General features: G+C 40.8%; 1 protein-coding gene across 3 annotated transcripts in view; it reads right to left on the bottom strand.

The window, feature by feature from the left end:
- LOC124545482 (chromodomain-helicase-DNA-binding protein 7-like) overlaps nucleotides 1-22,042 on the bottom strand; it is a 139,206-nt gene that overhangs the window by 67,820 nt on the left and 49,344 nt on the right. For all 3 annotated transcript variants that reach the window (XM_047124415.1, XM_047124414.1, XM_047124416.1), the window contains exon 4: nucleotides 7,585-7,826. In XM_047124415.1, coding sequence (XP_046980371.1) covers nucleotides 7,585-7,826 — 242 coding nt within the window. The remainder of the gene's footprint in view (nucleotides 1-7,584; nucleotides 7,827-22,042) is intronic.

The following is a 22,042-nucleotide window of genomic DNA, read 5'->3' as shown; positions in this document are numbered from 1 at the left end:
ATTTTCTTGTCAATTCCTATGACTGCACCTCAAACTATAGGGAGCATATCAGTTGAAAACTCCAATTTACACATTAGTTAACTGGATCTGCTTACTGCCTAAAGTCTATTCCAGCCAAAAGACCACCTCCTCTAACCTCTGGCCACTCTCTGATTTGCTCTTCACTGCTGGAAGTACAACTGGATGGCTGGAGGGAAAAACATTAGGTGGAAACTAACTTATAAATAATCAGTTGGTTCCATTTATGGCACTCAGTTAAATCTAACCATATATATTATAAGAAGGAGAGATTGCTACTCACCATAAAGTTGACAGGATGTCAAATCCAACAGCTTTCAGCCATCTAATCTCCTAACTTATTTTATTTGGCTACCAGTTTTGGCGATTTACTATGCCATTTCAGGCCCCTGACCAACGTGTAGCAAGATTCCGCCTCCATTCTGGTCAAAATACGGGCCAGATTTCTGCTTGCTATAGTGATCACTTCAACCATCAACTGCCAACACAGTTGATGGTTGAAGCGATCACTAGGGCAAGCAGAAATCTACAGATACCAATATTTGAATGCTGGCCGTTATTTTCACCAGAAAAGAGGTGGAATCTCCTACATGTCAGTCAGAGCCCTGGAGATGCCGCAGTAAATTGCCGAAACTGGTAGCCAAATAAAATAAGTTAGGAGATTAGATGGGTGAAAGCTGTTTGATTTAACATCCCATAGCAAACAGCCGAGTCCCGCAACCATCTCTGAAAAGATGGACATACAGAGAGATAAAGATGACACATTGAGTTGCATATGGGCACAAAAAAAATTTTGGTGGTTGGCTTACAGAATCGCACCTCTGTACAGCTTCTGTCAGGTTTAGGATCAGATGCCAACAGAGCTCTCCAATCTTTTCGGAGAGGGCATGCTGTGTCACTGCTGTTCTCCAAAGAGATGTAAGCTTCATTTATGAAGAGCATAATCTTCCATTTGTTACTACAGAACAAGGTGGCACGGCAGTAAAGACACCTGACTTGCATTTTGGAGCAGTGGTATTCACACTACTGTCCAGTTATCCAAATGTGCTCTGTTGTTTCCCTAAAACACTTACAGTGAATGCTGGAAAGATTTCTTTGAAAAAGAGACAACCAGTTTCTTTCTTCATCTTGCTCCAAGCTGAATTGTGGCTGCATTTCTAATAACCTTATCACTGATGGTAAACTTCCTTCTTTCTTCTGTTTCATGTTACTGAATTTTTTAATAAACAGACAAATGAGCAAGTATTACTCTGAGAAATACATACACTGCATTGCCAGATGTCTAGCATACAGAGCAAATGGTATGAGCGACCAGTCTACTAGACATAGCTCAATTTCATTTAGTAGCTAGGACTACATGTCAGTCCTGTTATTCAACACTGCAAAGATTAACAATATTTTTTACCACACATTCTTGATACTCTCACCTGAAGGTGGAAGTTGCTCAGAATTACTCACTCTGTCTGGCAAATTACAACTAAGTTCTCAACAAGAAAATACATCAAAATACTTAAAATACCCTTGGTTTCTTTCATTTAAATTGTCAAGACATGCTTCATAGTTTTAATCAATCAATATTTCTGTCCTACTTTCCAAACTACAGAGATACTCTTCTGTACACATTACTAGACTTAGAAGAAAAGACAAAGCAGAGAATGGCTTAGTTGCAACATAAGTATAAGTACACCAAGTTATGCAAGAGACCTTCTGCAGAGTTTGGAAGCAAAAGAGAAAGTATTGAGAGAATCCAGATTACTTATCTGGTACAAGCATATTGTAGAAAACAGAGGAATGTGTTTCAGTCACAAGTACATCTTAAATCTGTTACGAAATATCAGTCACAGACTTATTCAAATCTACTAGTTATGAATAAAACACAGTAATTTGTCTGTGCAATAAACAACTTACTATTAAGAGCGTATCAGGCTCATCGTCGATCATCGAGTGATCGATACTAGGGGTGCCAAAAAATATAAATCACTAAAACTGAATGAGATCGCCAAACCTGTAAGAATGCCTATCACATTCTGCAAGGAATAATGTTTGCTCAGTTGCAACATAGGTAAACCATGGTTTCCTTACCTTTTCTATGCAAGAATTCAATTTCAATAAAAGTAAGAACTTGAAAAAAAAAAAAAAAAAAAAAGCGCAATTTTCATTAACACTCTCTTTTACTCCACTGACATCTCCAGAAAATTCTCCTTCTTTGTACAGGTCCAAAAGAAAATACTTAATATTTGTGGTTGGTTGGTTGGTCTGGAGGAGAGCACCAAACAGTGAGGTCATTGGTCCCAGTGGATTAGGGAAGGATGGAGAAGGAAGTCGGCCATGCCCTTTCACAGGAACCATCCTGGCATTTGCCTGGAGTGATTTAGGGTAATCACGGAAACCTAAGTCAGGATGGCCGGACACAGATTTGAACCATTATCCTCCCGAATGCATCCAATGTGCTAACCACTGTGTCACCTTGGTCGATACAATATTATGAGAAGGAAAGTTGCTACTCAGCATATAGCGGAGATGCTGAATTGCAGATAGGCACAACAAAAAGACTCTCACAATTGAAGCTGTCGACAACTGGCCTTCGTCAACAGTACATGCACAAACGCGCGCGCCCACACACACACACACAAATGCAACTCACACACACGACTGCAGCCTCAGGCAACTGAAACTACACTGCGAGCAGCAGCACCATTGCACAATGGGAGTGGCGAGTGGGTGAGGGTAAGGAGGAGGCTGGGTGGGGAGGGGGAGGGACAGTATGGTGGGGGGGGGGGGGGGGGCAGACAGTGAAGTGCTGCAGGGGAGAGGTGGGAGAGGGTGGGGGGGGGGGGTAGTGGAAAAGGAGAGAAATAAAAAAAACTGTGGTGTTGGAATGACGGCTATGTAGTGCTGGAATGGGAACAGGGAAGGGGCTGGATGGGTGAGGACAGTGACTATTGAAGGTTGAGGCCAAGAGGGTTACAGGAACATAGGATATATTGCAGTGAAAGTTCCCACCTGCGCAATTCAGAAAAGCTGGTGTTGGTGGGAAGGATCCATTAGGCACAGGCTGTGAAGCAGTCATTGGTATGAAGGATATTATGTTCGGCAGCTTGTTCAACAACAGGGTGGTCCACTTGTTTCTTGGCCATAGTTTGTCAGTGGCCATTCATGCGGACAGACAGCTTGTTGGTTATCATGTCTACATAGAATGCAGCACAGTGGTTGCAGCCTAGCTTGTAGAACACATGACTGGTTTCACAGGTAGCCCGGCCTTTGATGGAATAGATTATGTTTGTGAGCAGATTGGAGTAGGTGGTGGTGTGGGAGGATATATGGGACAGGTCTTGCATCTAGGTCTATTACAGGGGTATGAGCCATGAGGTAAGGGACTGGGAGCAGGAGTTGTGTGAGAATGCTTGAGTATATTGTGTAGGTTTGGTGGATGGCGGAATACCACTGTAGCAGAGGTGGGAAGGATAGTGGGCAGGACATTTCTCATTTCAGGGGACAACGAGAGGTAATCGAAACCCTGGTGGAGAATGTAATTCAGTTGCTCCAGCCCTGCATGGTACTGAATTACGAGGGGAATGCTCCTTTGTGGCTGGACGGTACAACTTTGGGAGGTGGTGGGAGACTGAAAAGATAAGGCACCGGAGATTTGTTTTTGTAAGAGGTTGGGAGGCTAATTACACTCAGTGAAGGCTTCAGTGAGACCCTCGGTATATTTCGAGTGGGACTGCTCGTCACTGCAGAGGCGATGACCATGGGTGGCTAGGCTGTACGGAAGGGACTTCTTGGTATGGAATGGGTGGCAGCTGTCGAAGTGGAGGTATTGCTGGTGGTTAGTAGGTTTGATACAGACGGAGGTACTGATGCAGCCATCTTTCAGGTGGAGGTCAACATCTAGACGGCCCATGAATAGGTTGGAATAGGATAGTGCCATGCGGGTGCCCACATCCTTACCCGGATTTGTTCGTAAGTAATGCCTTCAAAGGAGAAGTAATTGTGGGTGAGGATGTAGTTGTCATGGTGACTAGGAAGGAGGTTGTTGGTTTCGAATCTGTCGGGTGTTGGGAAAGGTAGTGTTCAATAGTGGTAAGGCCACGGGCATTAGCAATGTTAGTGTACAGGGAGGTGGCATCAATAGTGACAAGCAGGGCACCGTGTGGTAAAGGGACTAGAACTGTGGAGAGCAGGTGGAGGAAGTGGTTGGTATCTTTTATATAGGAGGGTATGTTCCAGGTAATAGGTTGAAGGTGTTGGTCAACGAGAGCAAAGATTCTCTCAGTGGGGCACAGTAACCGGCCACAATGGGGTGTCCTGGGTGATTAGGTTTGTGGACTTTAGGAAGCATGTAGAAGGTAGGAGTGCGGGAAGTGGTAGGGGTGAGTAGAGAGATGGACTCTGGGTAGAGGTTCTGGAATGGGCCTAAGGATTTGAGTAGTGACTGAAGATCCTGCTGGGTTACTGGAATGGGATCACTGTGGCAGGGTTTGTAGGAGGAATTATCTGACAACTGACCGAGTCTTTCCGCCAGGTAATCCTGTTTTGAACAAACAACAGTGGTGGAGCCTTTGTCTGCAGGTAAAATTATAAGGTCAGGATCAGTTATAGTTTATAAGTGTGAGTTACAGTACTCCTACAAAGTTGTTTTTGTTGTTCCTGTTGTTAAGGTAATCAGATGTATTGTGAAAGAGCTCATTTTACACGAAAATATGTGCTTTTGAGAGTTGTTAGGAATGAAAATCAACGGATTCTTTGTAATTCTATTCTTGAGTACCACTGAAAGTAATGTTTCTTCTGCTGAACTTGTAGCACATCAATGACCTAACATCCATGGATCAGAATTTAGAAAACAAAAATAGTGTTCGATAGTGATAGAAGCTGAAAAATGAATTAAAATTTCTACCACGGCTAGACTTTGAATCCATGTCTCCTGCTTACTAGGTAGCTATGCTGACCATTACACCACTGTAGCGGTATGAGTGAAACAGCTGCATGGGCTACCCTAGTCCAGTGCCCTCTTTAACACAAATTTCAATTCATGCCTTCAGCCCGTTTTCCCCTTCTTCAACCAGACAGCCTCAGAAATCCTGATGATTTAAGAAGGGGAAAATGGGCTGAAGGTGTGAACTGATATTTGTTAGGTAGAGCACTGGACTGAGGTAGTCCTTGCAGCTGTGTTACCCATACTGCTACAGTGGTGTAATGGTTACCTCATCTGCCTAGTAAACAGGAGACCCGGGTTCGAGGTCCGGCCACGGTTCAAATTTTAATACATTTGTTAAGCTATCATTATCGAAGATAAAGCTGAGACTCATATGTCTCAAGGAAACTGTAATTCGTTTAGAGTAAAACTAGTGTGTTATGGTTTACAAAGATTGAAAAGAGATAATCCACAAGATAAATTCCTGTGGCTTCAGGCCAATGTGTGTATTCAACATTGTTATCTCAAGTCAATATTTTAATCACTTCTTCATTTAAAGGAGCTACTTCTGAACGCATGGGCAAAGCTTTCAACCACAATTACTTCCAACCTTTATTGCACTACATAAACAAAATGTACACACAATGGAGGCCAATGACACAGCTACATCTCTATACTATATCCACCCATAGCAATAGTTGGCTAACGAACGCCTAGGTCTACAGTACCTTGTCAATAGTTTGCAATATTGCCATAACATTCAGCCATAAACTGCAACATTTATAACAAAGCTAGGTTAGCAAATGTGATGTAAGTTAAGGGATAATGTCACAGAACAATAACACACATTACCAAGGTTGTTATTTTTCAAAAACATTACACTTTTTAAAAGATATCTGATGGGCCTCAGAATATGTGTGGCACATTTGTATAATTTTTCATAAACATTACACTTTTTAAAAGATATCTGATGGGCCTCAGAATATGTGTGGCACATTTGTATACTTGTATATTAGTTTGCACTTCATCTCAATAATGCAACCTTGTGGTCCCAACAGTTCTGTGGATCACAACATCCAAACAATGTGTTAGCATACCCGTGAAATTATTGTAACCCCAACTAGTTGCAGATGGTTAGCACTGCATGCAGGGACTGGTTCACAGATTGTTATTTTCAAGCAGCTATGCAGTAGATTAGATTACTATGACAATACCTGTTGAGGTCACGGCTTCAAGAGACAGATATGGCAGCTGTTCAAACAGTAAACATTAGGTAACAATGAGTACATACGAGGTGTGATCAAAAAGTACGGAATTTTTTAATTTTGTAAGCTTTATAAATCCAATTGTCAATATTCTTTAAGTCTTGTTGGTGCATGTGTTTCTGACGTATGTTTATATTTTCAGCTGTTTATTGCTGACAGTTAAAAAGGCTATACGTTTTCAAGCGATTGCAAATTTTCACTTTCAAAAGAGATGGATCACAGAATTTGAACTAAATTTTACTTGAAAAATGGAACGAAGTGCAGCACCTCATTCGAATTGCTGACTGTGGCTTTTGACGAATCTACTATGAGAAAGATAAGAGTTTACAAAATTTCAAAGAGGGTCAAGAAGATGAAGGTGATGACCACCCTGAATGCCCTAGCACATCAGTTACTGTCAACAATATGGAAGATGTAAAGAAAATTGTTCTGGAGAATTGCCAAATCAACATCAGAGAGGTTGCTGTTGTCAGCATACCCTTTGGTTCACACTGAGCAATTTTTTTGGATGTTTTTGGCACGTAACTCGTAGCAGCAAAGTTCGTTCTGAAATTGCTGAATTCCACCAACAACCAAGTTGCATAGACATCACTCAGGAATTACTTAATTAAGTTGACAATCATCCAGAACTTCTAAAGACAGTTATAACAGGTGACGAAACATAGTTATATGGATATAACATTGAAACTGAGGCCCAGTGTACCAATGGAAACTACCTAAAGAGACAAGACCAAAAAACTTTGACAAGTTCTACGAGAAGTGAATGTTCTTCTCATTGTTTTCTTTGATTACAATGGGACAGTGCATCAAGAGTTCATGCCTCATGGTCATAGAGTCAACAAGGAATACTACCTGAAAGTCATGCATTGTTTGTGTGAAGCAATTCAAAGAGAACAACCAGAATTGTGGCAAAATCATTCGTGGAAACTGCATCACGATAATGTTCCCACTTACACGTCAATGCTTGTTTGTGATTTTCAAACCAGTTATTTTCCCTCAGCCTCCAAATTTGCCAAACATGGCCCCCTGCGACTTCTTTCTATTCCTGACGCTGAAGAGAACCATGAAAGGACATCATTTTGTCAACATTAATGAGATAAAAATAGAACCGCTGATGGAGCAGAACACCGTAACGAAAAGTCAGTTCCAGAAGACCTCCTAAGGTTGGAAAAAGTTCTGGAATAAGTGTATTATATCTGAGGGGGATTACTTTGAAGGGAACAAAGTTGGTGTTGATGAATAAATAAAGATTCTTTAAGAACAACAAAAATTTCTGTTACTTTTTGATCACTCCTTGTACATCAGTCTACAAGCACAGTAATAATAAGAGTAAATATCACTTCATCCAACAGCCATCTAATTGCCCAAATTTCACATATACCGTACCTTGGACCACTTGGAACTTGGAAATGGACATTCTCAATTCCTGGATGGAATGCTTTGACCATATCCTTTGTAAGCTCTGGGTCTGGGAACCGAATGATCAGAGACTGATTTCGGAGACCTTTCATGTGTGAAGATTCAACTGCTAAAGCTCTTTCTGCATCTTCCTTGTTCCAAGGACGTGATGGATAGCTCTGCGACATTGGTCGTCGCTTATTTGACTTAGGTTTGGTGAAGGTCTCCTCCTGTTTTTATACAATTTTATTTGTAAAATACAATTATATTCTTAAATAAAAAATGCTTTTCTTACACACAAAGTGCAATAATTTATCATACATTATCTTACTTGCTCAAGTAAATTTTTGAGTTTACATTTCACATTCTAGTGCAAAATGATACCAGAGAATGATACTGCACATTATTGTATTGTGCACATGAATTTGTAGGACGCAATTCAAGATAAAGAGAAAATATTAACTCTATAATTACATACATAATTAACTGACACAACTTACAATTTTGCAAATATGAATGAGAATAATTTTTATATAAACAGTAGCTATGAAGTTTCCTCAAGAGGTGTTAAGGACAAAACAAGTTATTCAACATAAAAAAGACTGAAACACCTGAAAATACAACTTTACATCAGATTAGAAAAATAAATTTTAGAAACCACTCCCTCTCTCACACAAAATGCACTGAAAGTTCTCAACAAAAAGGAATACCTCTAAATTTGTGGCACATAAAAAGAACAGATCACCCTGTTGGTCAGATTTTGTCTGTTGACATTTTGTCAAAATACAGGTTTTGACCAATTAGTATTGTGACTCAAGTCACCAAAAGATATATGTACATTGCATAAATGGTATCATCCTTGTGAGCCTTACAAATCATGCAAACAGCATCTTTGTTCAGTTGACCATAAAATTTGATGGCAAAATGTTGTTCAAACACATTCTAAAGGTGCAGTGGCAAAAACTGACTCCATCTACAGTCACTATCAACCATCCCTTGTCACTGGCTGAGAAAAATCAGTTTCACAAATTTTCAGTCGAAAACTGCATGTCTAAAATGTAACTGGAAAACTGTGAATGTTGGTTTTAGGTGAGATACAGATGGTGCCTGGTATAGCCCACAGTGTTTCAGGGGGAATGATATTTTGGGAGATTGCAGTATGGACTATTTTGAATAAATTATTCTGTACAACAGATATCCAATTATAATTTGTTACAGAGATAAGTTTTCATTCTGCACACTGATACTATAGTTTGTACCTTACGAGTCTTTGGAGAAACACTTGGTGGAACTGAACATAAAAAGTAGTTAATGTTTCTCGAGCGGTCGAGAACGCGATTATAATTGAAGACTGTAGCTTAACAAGTCTTGGGATGTAGTGGAACACAGCAAATAGTTAAGTGGGTTTTGAGTCTGAGTAAATGTGAACAGAAAGCTAGAATTTTGGAAACGGTTTACGCTGATTAGGTTCTGAAAGGACCTACGGACAATGAGAGATTAGCGCAAATGATGACTGGGTTTTGGCAGTGGGGCATTTAAAGGAGGCCACATGTCAGCCGTGCTGGACTGCAGGTACTTGGACCCTAAGTAGCATATACGGTGGTCTAACGACGGACATAGCACTCACATTAATAACACGAAATGAGGCTAGGGAGACCAGTAAATGCAAGTGCATCAAATCAATTAACAGAGTGCAACACATCGTATAAAAACTGCCAACTGCAATCACAAATATATTTACAATTAAACCATTCATTCCTTCATAAATATTTATACTTACTGAGTGACAAATAATTTTAGGATACACGATAAATTGTATGGCTGGTAATGGCACTGCACAGTAGCCATCATCAAAGCAAACAACGAATATTACATTATTGTTGTTAAATATTCTGTAATGTTCAGTTTGACTGCTACTCACCATATAGCGGAAAATTGAGTTGCAGATGGCACAACAAAAGACTGCCAAACTAAGCTTTTAGCCAAAAAGGCGGGCAGAGACTGTGGTCATGTGTGTATGAGTTGCGCTTTTGTGTGTGTGTGTGTGTGTGTACTTTGTCTAAGTCCAATGAAGGCCTTGTTGACCAGAAGCTCACTTGTTTGACAGTCTTTTTGTTGCGCTTATCTGCAACTCAACATCTTCACTGTATCGTGAATAGCAATCTATCCTTTTCATATCACTAACAATGTAGGAAAAGACAGATTGCTACTTACCCTAAAGAAGACACATCAAGTTACAGACAGGCACAATTAAGACACTTACACAAAGCTTTCAGTCACAGCTGTCATAAAAAAAAAAAAAGAAAACCACACACACACACAGATATATATATATATATATATATATAAAAGCAAACACACCTTATGCACACACAACCACCAGCTTCGGCATTTCAGCCCAAGATGCTGGAGTTGGCAGTTTGTCTGCGATGTGTGCCTGTGTGTGCCTGTGTGTGTGTGTGTGTGTGTGTGTGTATGTGTGTGTTTCTCTCTTTTACTGATGAAGGCTGTGGCCAAAAGTTATATGTGAAATTCTTTTAACTGTACATAAGAGAATGGTGCACTGATGTAAGCACGGCCTCTGTCCTTATCATTTACAGCAGATTCAACACTTTCAAAAAGGAGATGTAGGAAGAAGACCAGATATTTTGTCACTGGCTAACTGAAACTCGCAAGCACTTCCATTAATACTGTTTACACAAGGACAACTTTCATCTTGAAGGTATCAATAACACTCAGAATTCACACTGATGCTCCAATGATAACCCACCAGCTTTTTTGTGTATCAGTCGACTGGGCCTGGCCTTTTGCACTACCGCACTGTCTTACAGGGGGCCATCACCTAGCCTTTCCCGAAAATGAGCTTCTGGCATTACTGAAGGAGGTTCCTTTGGCTACAAGAATGTCTATTTTCTTCCAGCACGACGGTATCCCTACACACCTTAGCTGTCAGGTGACACAGCATCTATACCCAACATTTCCTGGAAGCTGGATTAGCAGAAATAGTCACATTTCCTGGCGACCAAGTGCCTTGACCTTACAAATACAGATTTCTGCCTGAGGATATAGCTGAAATTCAAAGTGTACAAAAAACACATAAGTGACAAATTGATTGTTTGGGTTATGAATAAGGCTGCTCTCATAAAAGACTGCCAAGACAGACTAAGAAGAGTAGTTATAAGTGGTGTTATCATGAAATCTGAAAGTTTATTGCAGTTGGAGGTTGAATTTATTAAAATTAACTTTGAACTTTATCACTGGTATTTCCTTAACACTTCCTATGATTGTCTGGATTACACTGTAACAGCTTTATCTCTGTAACCAATAACAAATGAACATATTGTATGGTATATTTTATTTTAATTAGTCTATACTACCACTTTGTCATATATAAGGGGCAAGCAATCAAAATGTTTCTGTTCGAAGGCTACACAGCACAGAATTGGTATGCCAATCAGGCAAAATTGCCATAAGCATGAAGGCAATTGTCTCATTGACACATCAGGTTGAAGATACCTGTTTGGTAAAACACCATGTTGTGTGAAGAAGTCTGTAACTGCTTGGAGCACATCCTCATCCAACAAGTACCGTTGACCCTCCAAGGACCTTTTTGAGGGATAGCAGGTGTGACAACCGCATGGTGAGAGATCAGGACTAGAGAGCAGGTTCTCGAGTGTCTCCCACTCAAGTTTGTGTAACTTCCGCTTTCTAACAGTATCCTTTGGTGCACCAGTCAACAACGTTGGTTTTCTACAGACATGCTGCCCCATACGTATTCTTCAGTCGCCAGTGGATGTCTACGGATGTTTGTACTTCAGCAGCCAAGAAAAGAGTAACAGCACGTTGGTCTTGTTTGAACACATCTCGTAAAAACATTGCCACAATTCACATTTCTGCATTTATTGCACGCACAGCAGGATGCAAAATGCCACATTAATCCCTTGCTTCCATGCCGGTGCTTATACACTATGTGATCAAAAGTATCCAGACACCTGGCTGAAAATGACAAAGTTTGTGGTGCCCTCCATCGCTAATGCTGGAATTCAATATGGGGCTGGCCCACCCTTAGCCTTGATGACAGCTACCACTCTTGCAGGCATACATTCAATCAGGTGTGGTGGACAGTTTCTTGGGGAATGGTGGCCCACTCGTCACGGAGTGCTGCACTGAGGAGAGGTATTGGTACTGGTCAGTGAGGCCTGGCATGAAGTCAGAATTCCAAAACATCCCAAAGTTGTTCGTAGGATTCAGGTCAGGACTCTGTGCAGGCCAGTCCATTACAGGAGGTTATTGTCGCATAACTGCTCCGCCACAGGCCGTGTATTATGAACAGGTTTTCGATCATGTTGAAAGATGCAATCGCCATCTCCGAATTGCTCTTCAACAGGGGGAAGCAAGAAGGTGCTTAAAACACCAATGTAGGTCTGTGCTGTGATAGTGCCATGCAAAACAACAAGGGGTGCAAGCCCCCTCTATGAAAAACACGACCACACCATAACACCACCGCCTCCGAATTTTACTGTTGGCAATACACAAGCCGGCAGATGACATTCACCGGCCATTCACCATACCCACACCCTGCCATCGGATCATCACATTGTGTACTGTGATTGGTCACTCCACACAACGTTTTTTCACTGTTCGGTTGTCCCATGTTTACGCTCCTTACACCACCCGAGGTGTTGTTTGGCATTTATCTGGCGTGATGTGCGGTTTATGAGCAGCTGCTCGACCATGAAATCCACGTTTTCTCACCTCCTGGCTAACTGTCATAGTACTTGCAATGTATCCTGATGCAGTTTGGAATTACTGTGAGATGGTCTGGATAGATGTCTGCCTGTTACACATTACGACCCTCTTCAACTGTCGGCGGTGTCTGTCAGTCAACAGATGAGGTTGGCCTGTACGCTTTTGTGCTGTACGTGTCCCTTCATGTTTCCACTTTGCTATCACATTGGAAACAGTGTGATGTTTAGCAGTGCGGAAATCTCGCATACAGACGTATGACACAAGTGACACCCAATCACCTGACCAGGTTCGAAGTCTGTGAGTTCCACGGAGTGCCCCCATTCTGCTCTCTCATGATGTCTAATGACTAATAAGGTTGCTGATATTGAGTACCTGGCAGTAGGTGGCATCACAATGCACCTAATATGAAAAACATATGTTTTTGGGAGTGTCTGGATAGTTTTGATCATATTGTATATAACTGCATCAGTTTAGTGCTGTGTTGCATAAAGATATACTATTCCCTTGATTCACCCTGTATAGCACAAATCACAATTACACTCAGTGACACCTGACTACTGATGTACGACAAACACAGAGGTGTAGCTTCCAAGACATAAATACCTGTAATACAACTAACTTTCCATAATGCAGATAATTAAAAAAATATTGCTTACTGAAAAAAGATGAAGGAAGTAAGTCAGTAAATTAATAAGTTTGGCCCCAACAAGCAAGCAGTAAGTGATTCAAACTATTAAAACACGTACTTCAAACAATGCATATGACTGTAAAATAAGAAGAGGGGTAGCCGTTTTGATAACGAACTTAAATACCTTATAGCATGTTAGGAATTGCTTGTGGCATGCCATGAAATCTTAAAACATTTAATAATGAAGCTTCTACAGAGCATATGCATGGAATTGTGGACAATTATCTTTCTTTTGTCTTGTTCACTGCTTTCATAGCACACATCAAGCCGAAAGGCAGTGTAGTTTTCAATCGTCCCCATTAACAGCTGACAGGCGATAACATTTGTTCTCTTTCCAAGCACCTAGTTACTGCTAAACAGTGACACTTGCTCTCTTTCAGACTGTTCTTCCATGCTTCGTGACAGTCTCATTTGTAGAGCAACTAAATTACTAATTGCAGCTGAAGGGCCCGTGATATTTTGATACAGCAGCAGAGCTGTCAATGTGTGTCTGTAAGTAGGCTAGTGCATCTTTAAATATCTATATCGGATGAATGGGTGAAAATGAAGAATCTCATAAGCAGGTAAGGGGAATTATGGACCATGTTTATAACTTTTTCAAATGTGAATCTGAAAGTGAGACCCCACTTTTTTTCAACCTGAAGTCACAATAACAGACAGTAGAAGTATGTGATACTGATGATAGAACTGTACACTGAATTGCAAACTGAAGTACCACAGTTGTAGACACAACAGGAGGAGTTGCTTTTGTGTGTTACTATTTGGCTTATACACGGTCCAGTCATATTAATGTGACCACCGCCATGGTTCAACATCAATGTGCAATCATCACTCGCACGTCACTCATGGTAGCACTAGTGGTGGAGAGTATATAAAGCATGTTGGAGGGATGTAGAACACAGTGCAGTCGTCATAATACATAAACGGAGCAATTTATCTGGCATCCAAAAGAGCACCATCACTGGCTTTCAGGCCAAGGGTGGAAGCATTTCCAAAACAGCTAAGTTTGCAAACTGTTCACGTGTCGCTGCAGTTAAGTATACTGTGCACGGAGAAATGGTGGTATCCAAAACAGACACCGAAGCAACTGTGGTGCATAGATGAAAGGGTTTCAACAACAGCTGCAGAGATGTGTATGGGTGAACAGATGTGCAACTGTCGAGCAACTGACTGCCCAATGAGCCAAGAGGCTACCAACAGTGTCTCCTCAATGACTGTCCAGCAAACATTGCTGCATATGAGCCTCTGCAGTCTGGTTCACACATCCATGCTGACTGCTGTTCGTTGGCAACTAAGTTTGGAATTTTCAAATCAATACCACAACTGGACACAAGAGGTGATCTTTTCAGGTGAATCAAGTTTCTGCTCCATCAGACAGATGGCTCTGTCGTGTACAGTGTGAAAGTCTGAAAGCAAGCAACCTGCAACAATCATCGGGAGTGACAGGGCCAGATGAAGGAGCATTATGTTCTGGGGAATGTTTTCATAGCATTACTTGCATGATGTCATCGTTCTGGATGGCACAGCAGATGAACACAATTATGCATCTGTCCTACATGCAGTTCGTTTTTCCTCCTCAACACAATAGCATGTATCAACAGGACAATGCGACACACAGCTCACAATGTATGTGATGGTTCGAATAGCACCAGGATGAGTTTACTGTACTCCCTTCACAACCAAACTCTATTCCTGCACGTCTTGTAGAGTTCCACATAGCAAATTATGGTTTAAGTCCAATACTACAGTTTTCTCAATGAGTAATGTGTAATCATTACGAGAGTTCAGATTTTGCATATTTTGCATATCATTTTTTTACGGTACCTTGTGTTGTTTCTTCATGAATTATGATATTTTGGAGGTACAAGGCTACTTTAATTTCAAATTTAAAATGCCACATATTTGCATATTTTTGGCATTTGAGCATATTACTGTCATATTCAGACGAAATGGTTGTAAAGATGCATATTTTTACATTTAGAGGTAATATTGAGGTTCATTTTGTTCCCTGACAACCCAAGAACCTTCCAGAATACTAGGCCAATAAATTTCCAAAATGAGATAATACATGACAAGCCATCAGAATAAAATCATTTCAGGTAAATGTGGGTAGGTTATGGAGGGAAATTATCTTATTTTGCCATTTAGGTAGTCTCTCGGATAAGGATGCTAAAGACTTGTGATGGTTCTTTGTTGTAAGATGGATTATCGGAGGAGAATCGTGCTACGGTATTTGTTGTCTGCAGTTAATGTGTGTTCACGTCGCTCACCTGATCTCTGCAATGCGCCAACTATGCTCCACTAGTTACTGTTGGCATTTCGGAATGTGAATCATTCTTGCGTGTGTTTCCGTGCTGTTCACATCGACGCTTTTCTACCTTCTTCAAATTATGAATATGCCCAGGCCAAAAACCAATAATTTATGGAAATGGATCAAAAGCGATTGTGCGTACATAACAAACGGAAAAATAATATTCTGCCAACTATGTGAAAAAGAGGTACGTTTATCTTTTCCCCCCCCCCTTTTCCAACAATATTTCCAAGAAATTAAAATAATTATTAAGTTCATTTGTAAATTTGCGTGCATGTTTTCTATGGAGGAATGGGAGGGAACAAAAAAAACCTTTAGGAATTACCTTCAGCATTCTTGCAAATCAGAAAAAAAATGTTAAATGTTATGAGGGGATCAAACTTCCAATTTTTAGAAACTTATCTGTAGTCTTAATTCACTGTTTTGAGTGACCATCTCGCGGGTACACACTGTTCTCTTACATTTTTGTACAACTGTACGTACTTACTGATATTTATTCACTTCTCCAACACTTTAGGCCAGGGTTGAGAAAAAATTTCAACTGGATCAGCATAAAAAGACAACTCAGCACCAGAACAATGTAACCAAGACAAGTTTAAAAACTTCACAGCAACCACTGATCTCTTCATTTTCGAAGCATATGGACGACAAAAATGAGTTCAATGAAGATCTTTGTGAGGCTTTAATAAAAGCAAACATCCCCTTGAACAAACTGGAGAATGAAAGATTAAGGGCCTTCTTGAAAAAAATACACAGGAAAAGATATTCCTCACGAGTCAATGCTCAGAAAGAACTATGCGGGCCCACTGTATGAAAATGTGAGGTTTTTCAGTAATTTTTTTTTAACGAAGGTATGTGAAAGTCAATGGATATAATTTGGTATATACATGGGCCAAAATAATAGTAGTTTAATTAAAAAATAAATAAATAAATTTAAATTATGTTCGAATGTTTATTTTTGTAAAATGAACATTTTTACTTGAATGTAAAGAAAACTAAATTTAAAGTGAGTGAAAAGAAAAAGACAAATGAAGAAAGGACTTTATGAGGAGACAGTCTGTCTCGAATGTTCATCACGGCAGAAAAGAAAGTAAATTTATTTTTAAAGAATATAATTTTTTTGTGCAAATTAAACAACTATTATTTTGCTCAATGTATATACATAAGAAAATAGTCAAAATATAGGTAGGTGCTAAAATGGATATAGTTTGTTTTCGTGTATGTGTCTCCTACATACTGTCCTCATGTTTATGTGTATTTTTTAAATTTAGTTTCTCTATTACAGACATTGGAGAATATTAGGAAAGGCATTTGTGATTCTCCAGTCTGGCTATCCATTGACGAAACCACTGATTCTTGCAGTCGGTATATGGTGCACGCCATAATTGGAAAACACTCTGCCAATGAGGCTGGATGAAGACACCTCATACTGTGTGAAGAAGTGGAACGAATGACACACGCCAAGATTGCATGGACAGTGCAGGAAGCAGTGTGTATGTTTTGCCAATATTGAATAGTTTAAAATAAATTATACGTAATATAAGGGTGCAGTTTTTCACATCATATCCTGAGCCAATAATTAGTTTTTCACATCATGTCCCAAGCCAATAGTAAAATAATAAAAAAAATTTGTAAAATCCTTTGATTTTCTTTCAGGCGTGCTATGGAGAAGTGAAGATCAGAAACGTGGGGAGAACGAGGTTTTGGCCATTGTGACAGATAGTGCCGCATATATGGTGAAGGCCGCAAAGTCTAGTCGGATGTTTTACCCTAAAATTATTCACCTCATGTGTCTCGCTCATGGCATCCATCGAGTCGCTGACGAGGTCAGAGCTGCACGCACTGCCAGAGGTCAACAGCTTTATATTTTCAGCAAAGAAGGTTTTCATCAAGGCATCAAGTCGAGTGAGAGCTTTCAAGACTGCTCACTCTGACTGCCCACTGCCACCTGAACCAGTCTTGACGAGGTGGGGAATGTGAATTTCAGCTGTAAACTATTATGCAGACAACCACAGAAAAGTTGAAGAGGTATGGATGAGTATGTAGTTCTGGAGAAGTTGAATAAGCAAAGAAAATGAACACAACATAGAATTCCAATATTACGCTTATTTCTCTGTACAGCAGTTTTCAGTTGAAATCGACATTCAACTAGATTACTACTTTCTTGTTCCAGGTCCTAAAGGGCTTTGAAGATGGCGAAAATTTAGCCATAACAAAAGCTATGGACACCCTGAAGAATTCCAGCATGTTACATAGCCTATCTTTCATCCGAGTGCACTTGGGTGGCCTTCCAGACCTAATTGAGAAACCTGAGACTCATAACAAGGAAGATACGAAGGCAGTGGCTCTCATTGTAGGACTCAGAACACAGAGCAAGAGTTGGCCAGGTCAGATCGGTGAGAGACTCAGAAGAAAACTGGATGCAGTTCTTCATAGAAATCTTGGTTGGCCTACGATTCAGAAGTTCGCCCAGTTACTGGAAGGAGAGAAACGCTCTGAGAATCTAGATGATTTCACATCGTCTGACGTTGCTGCTCTTAAATTTTTACCTGTAGTGTCATGTGATGTTGAACGATCATTTTCAAGATTGAAAATGTTATTACCTGACCACAGGAAAAATTTTCATGTAGAAAATACAGAAAAAATGTAGGTAGGTCAAACAAACTCTAATTTTTATAATTTACCAAACATATTGTGTACGCACCTATATTATACTTCATTTTATTCATTGAATTATAGCCATTATTGAAAATATTTAATGGTTACTCATTAATTTTCCCAAGTAAGATGTATATTTTAAAGAATTGATCTAAGAGAAGGCATAATTAAAGAATTTTAGCTGCATATTTAAAGGCATATAGTGGAAGTAAGAGCATATTTTAACTGCATATTTCGAAGAGTTTTGGTGCATATTTCATGAGTTTTAAGTGCATATCGATCCAAACACTAATTATTATTATGCTACGCTATCCAAAGGGGAAACAGAAATTCAGAATCATAAAAACAACTTTAACACAAAAGAAGAACAGTTTAAATTAGACTAGTTGTGAGCCTCAGTGCTAAATAAAGCAAGTAGGGCTAACTCTTCCACACTACATGATCGACAGCCCATGTCACCATGACACAGTGATGTTAGGAAGCAGTCTCACAGCATCATGACCCGAGTGTGGCATTGATGCATATAAAATAGTATAGCATGCTAAGAATTTTTGAATTTGAAGCTACTATCTTGAGTCTTTATTGCCACAGAGGAAATCTCCAGCACTGGGTGATGAAACATTGGACACAGAAATAGGTATCAGATAACAGCCTAATGTCCTCATAACATAAATCATCTATGATGCAAATCCAATAAAATCTCTTCAGTTTACAAGCCATGTCACTTCAAGTAAAACACTTGACTTTTCAATAACTGCCTGCACCAACATCACATTTGAAGTTACAATCATTGACTGCTAAGGCTGGCACCAGTGTTCTACTTATATAGTTGTGGAACACCGTGTCAGCCTGGCAGTCAGTGATTTTAATTCCTGATGACAATGGTGGAGGCCGCTATCGAAAGTTAGAGTGTTTTATTCAAAGTGATGATAACATAATCATGGCCAACACTTGTTTTAAAAATCATGAAAGAAGACTGTATAGGTGGGCAAGACCTGGGACACTGGAAGGTTTCGGATTGATTATACGTAGGTTGAAACTTAAATAGTGGAAACACTGCTGTGGAGACACTACGCAATGGAATCTACTATTGTCGCTGATAGCACACGTTTTTGACATACCTACCTTACCTCTGAGCAAATGGACTCGCCTGTCCCACGTCACCAGCGTGCGCACAGTCGAGGGAAACGCAGTCACTTGTGAGCGAGCGGTCCAACATAACAATGTCAATATGTTTTCGAAACAGGAACAACGTAGTTGGATCAAGACTGAATGTGGCAGATGTTGTACAGCACGTCAGTGTCATCAAGGCCTTCAAGAGGCATGCAGAGAATTGGCAGTGCCGTACACAACTGTAGAACGTTGGGTAAAAGCCTTCAACGAAGGTCTGCAAACTGTGGCAGACATGCATCGGGCAGGTTGTCCTAGCGTCTCTGAAGAAGATGTGCTTGCTGTTGCCGCGTTAGTGGACAGTGATCGACACCATACGATTTGTGAGCTCGCCCACAAAACTGCATTAGTGCATATGACTGCGCTTCGCATCCTGAAGGAACGCCTGGGCATGCAAAAAATTGCATCACGATGGGTTCCACATGACTCGATGGAAATGCGGAAATGGATGCGTTAAGACACTGCTCAGACGAACTTGGAGCGCTATGAGTGTGAAGGAGAGTCTTTCTTATGCTGTATTGTAACACTGAATGAGACATGGGCCACATCGTACGAGCCAAAACTGAAACAGCAATCCAACGAATGGTGTCATTATGGAGGGAGGAGGAGGAGGAGGAGGAGACTAGTGTTTAACGTCCCGTCGACAACGAGGTCAGTAGAGACGGAGCGCAAGCTCGGGTGAGAGAAGGATGGAGAAGGAAATCGGCCGTGCCCTTTCAAAGGAACGATCCCAGCATTTGCCTGAAGTGATTTAGGGAAATCACGGAAAACCTAAATCAGGATGGCCGGAGACGGGATTGAACTGTCGTCCTCCCGAATGCGAGTCCAGTGTGCTACCACTGCGCCACCTCGCTCGGTGTCATTATGGGTCGACGCGAAAGTCGAAAGTGCATCAGAACCCCAGTATGGTGAAAGTGATGGTGATTCTCGTGTACGACTGTGATGGTGTTACCCTAACGCATTATGTTTCTCCACGACAGACCATCAATGCACAGTGTTATTGTTTGTTTTTAGAGCATCACCTGAGACCAGCTTTGCGAAAGAAGCAGCAACACTTTCTGCACAACCCACCCATCATTTTGCACGACAAAGCGTGGGCACATACAGCGCAAGCTGTGGCTGTTCTGTACTGTCGATGGGAGTGGGAATTACTGTACCATCCACTATACTCCCTGGACTTAAGTCCTTGTGACTTTGGTTTGATTCCAAAGATGAAGGAACCACTTATTTGCATTCACTTCAGACCTGTTCCAGACATTCTCAGCATCAACAGAATAGGCTCTGCTAATGGTATACTAAGCCTTCTGCATTGCTGGTAACTACTTTGAAGGACAGTAACAGGTGCGAACATGTAACTCGTTTGTATCGGTTGTGAATAAATAGTTTCCACCATTTAAGTGTCAACCGTCATACAATGGTACGACATGGTGATTTTGAAACCAGATTTTAAACTTTAAAGTAATTTCAAAGGTAGCAATAGGCTCTGATAATAATTTATTGGTTATGAACTGCAGACTAAAACTAAAGCAATTTTAGAAAGGTAGAAAATTAAGGAGATGGTACCTGGATAAATAGAAGGAACCAGAGCTTCCCGAGGCTTTCAGAGAGAACAATAGGCAATGTTAGACTGAAACGAAAAAGGAATACAACAGAAAATGAATAGGTAACAGAGATGAAATAGGTAAGGTTTACAAAGGATCACATAGGTGAAAAAAGACAAGGCATAGTAGAATTACTTGGATACTCATGAAACATTGAATTTAATTGACAAGAGGAGAATATATAAAAATATAACAAATGAAGCAGGTACAAAGGAATAAAAACGCATAAAAATGAGATTTGTCAAAAGCGCAAAATGGCTCAGCAGGAATGGCTAGAGGACAAATGGTGGGCTGCAGAAGATTGCATAACTAGAGGAAAAATAGATGCTGTGTACTGAAATTAAAGAGACCTTTGGAGAAAAGAGAAGCAATTGTATGCAAATCAAGATCTCATATGGAGGACCAGTACTAAGCAAAGAAGGAAAAGCTGGAAGATATGAGGAAAAGCTCTGTAAGAGCTCCCTGCCGCCGTTGGATAAGCAGCTGCAGCAGCAAGTCATATACTCCTAGCTCACTCATTTGTTACATAGTTTAATTCTTAATTTCTTTGCGTGTTTTTGGTACTTGCATTGTTTAATTAATAAATTTTGGGCATATTATAGTATTTGAGAGTTGTAGCATCGCATTTTAGTACCTGAATAGTGGAAAATCGCGTAGTCTCCTTCCGCCGCCGAGCAGTGTGTCAGCAGTGCGCAAGTAGCAGCATTACTGCATTTACTAGGCAATCTTGTATTTTAATAACCGTTTAAATTTTGTGTCGATTTGTTTGCGCTCTCTGTAGATTAGTTCAGACGTTCTTTGCACAACAGTTTTTAGCATGTATAGGGACTGCAACTGCTGTGTTTGGATGCAGGCTGAGTTGGCATCCCTTCGCTCCCAGCTTCAGGCAGTGTTGGCTTCGCTCACACAGCTTGAGGCTGTTGCCAATGGGGATCACTGTGGGGGTCCAGATTGGGGTTTGTCGGGGACAGCCAGCTCGTCCCACGCATCCCCTGATCGGACTAAGACTGTGGTTGCCCGGGATACTGCCCGCATTGAGGCTGATCCCTCACCTGTGGTAGAGTGGGAGGTCGTTTCAAGGTGTGGCAGGGGGCGAAAGACATTCCGGAGGGCTGAACGGAAAGCCTCTCCAGTTTGTCTGACGAACCGGTTTCAGGCTCTGTCTCAGGCTGATACTGATCTTCGGCCTGACATGGCTGCTTGTCCTGTTCCAGAGGTTGCCCCTCAGTCTGCAAGATCCGGGCAGTCGCAGAGGGTGGGCTTACTGGT

This window comes from Schistocerca americana, chromosome 8, assembly GCF_021461395.2.
Source record: "Schistocerca americana isolate TAMUIC-IGC-003095 chromosome 8, iqSchAmer2.1, whole genome shotgun sequence".
In the NCBI taxonomy this organism is placed as follows: domain Eukaryota; kingdom Metazoa; phylum Arthropoda; class Insecta; order Orthoptera; family Acrididae; genus Schistocerca; species Schistocerca americana.
This window is presented reverse-complemented; position numbering and strand designations above follow the sequence as displayed.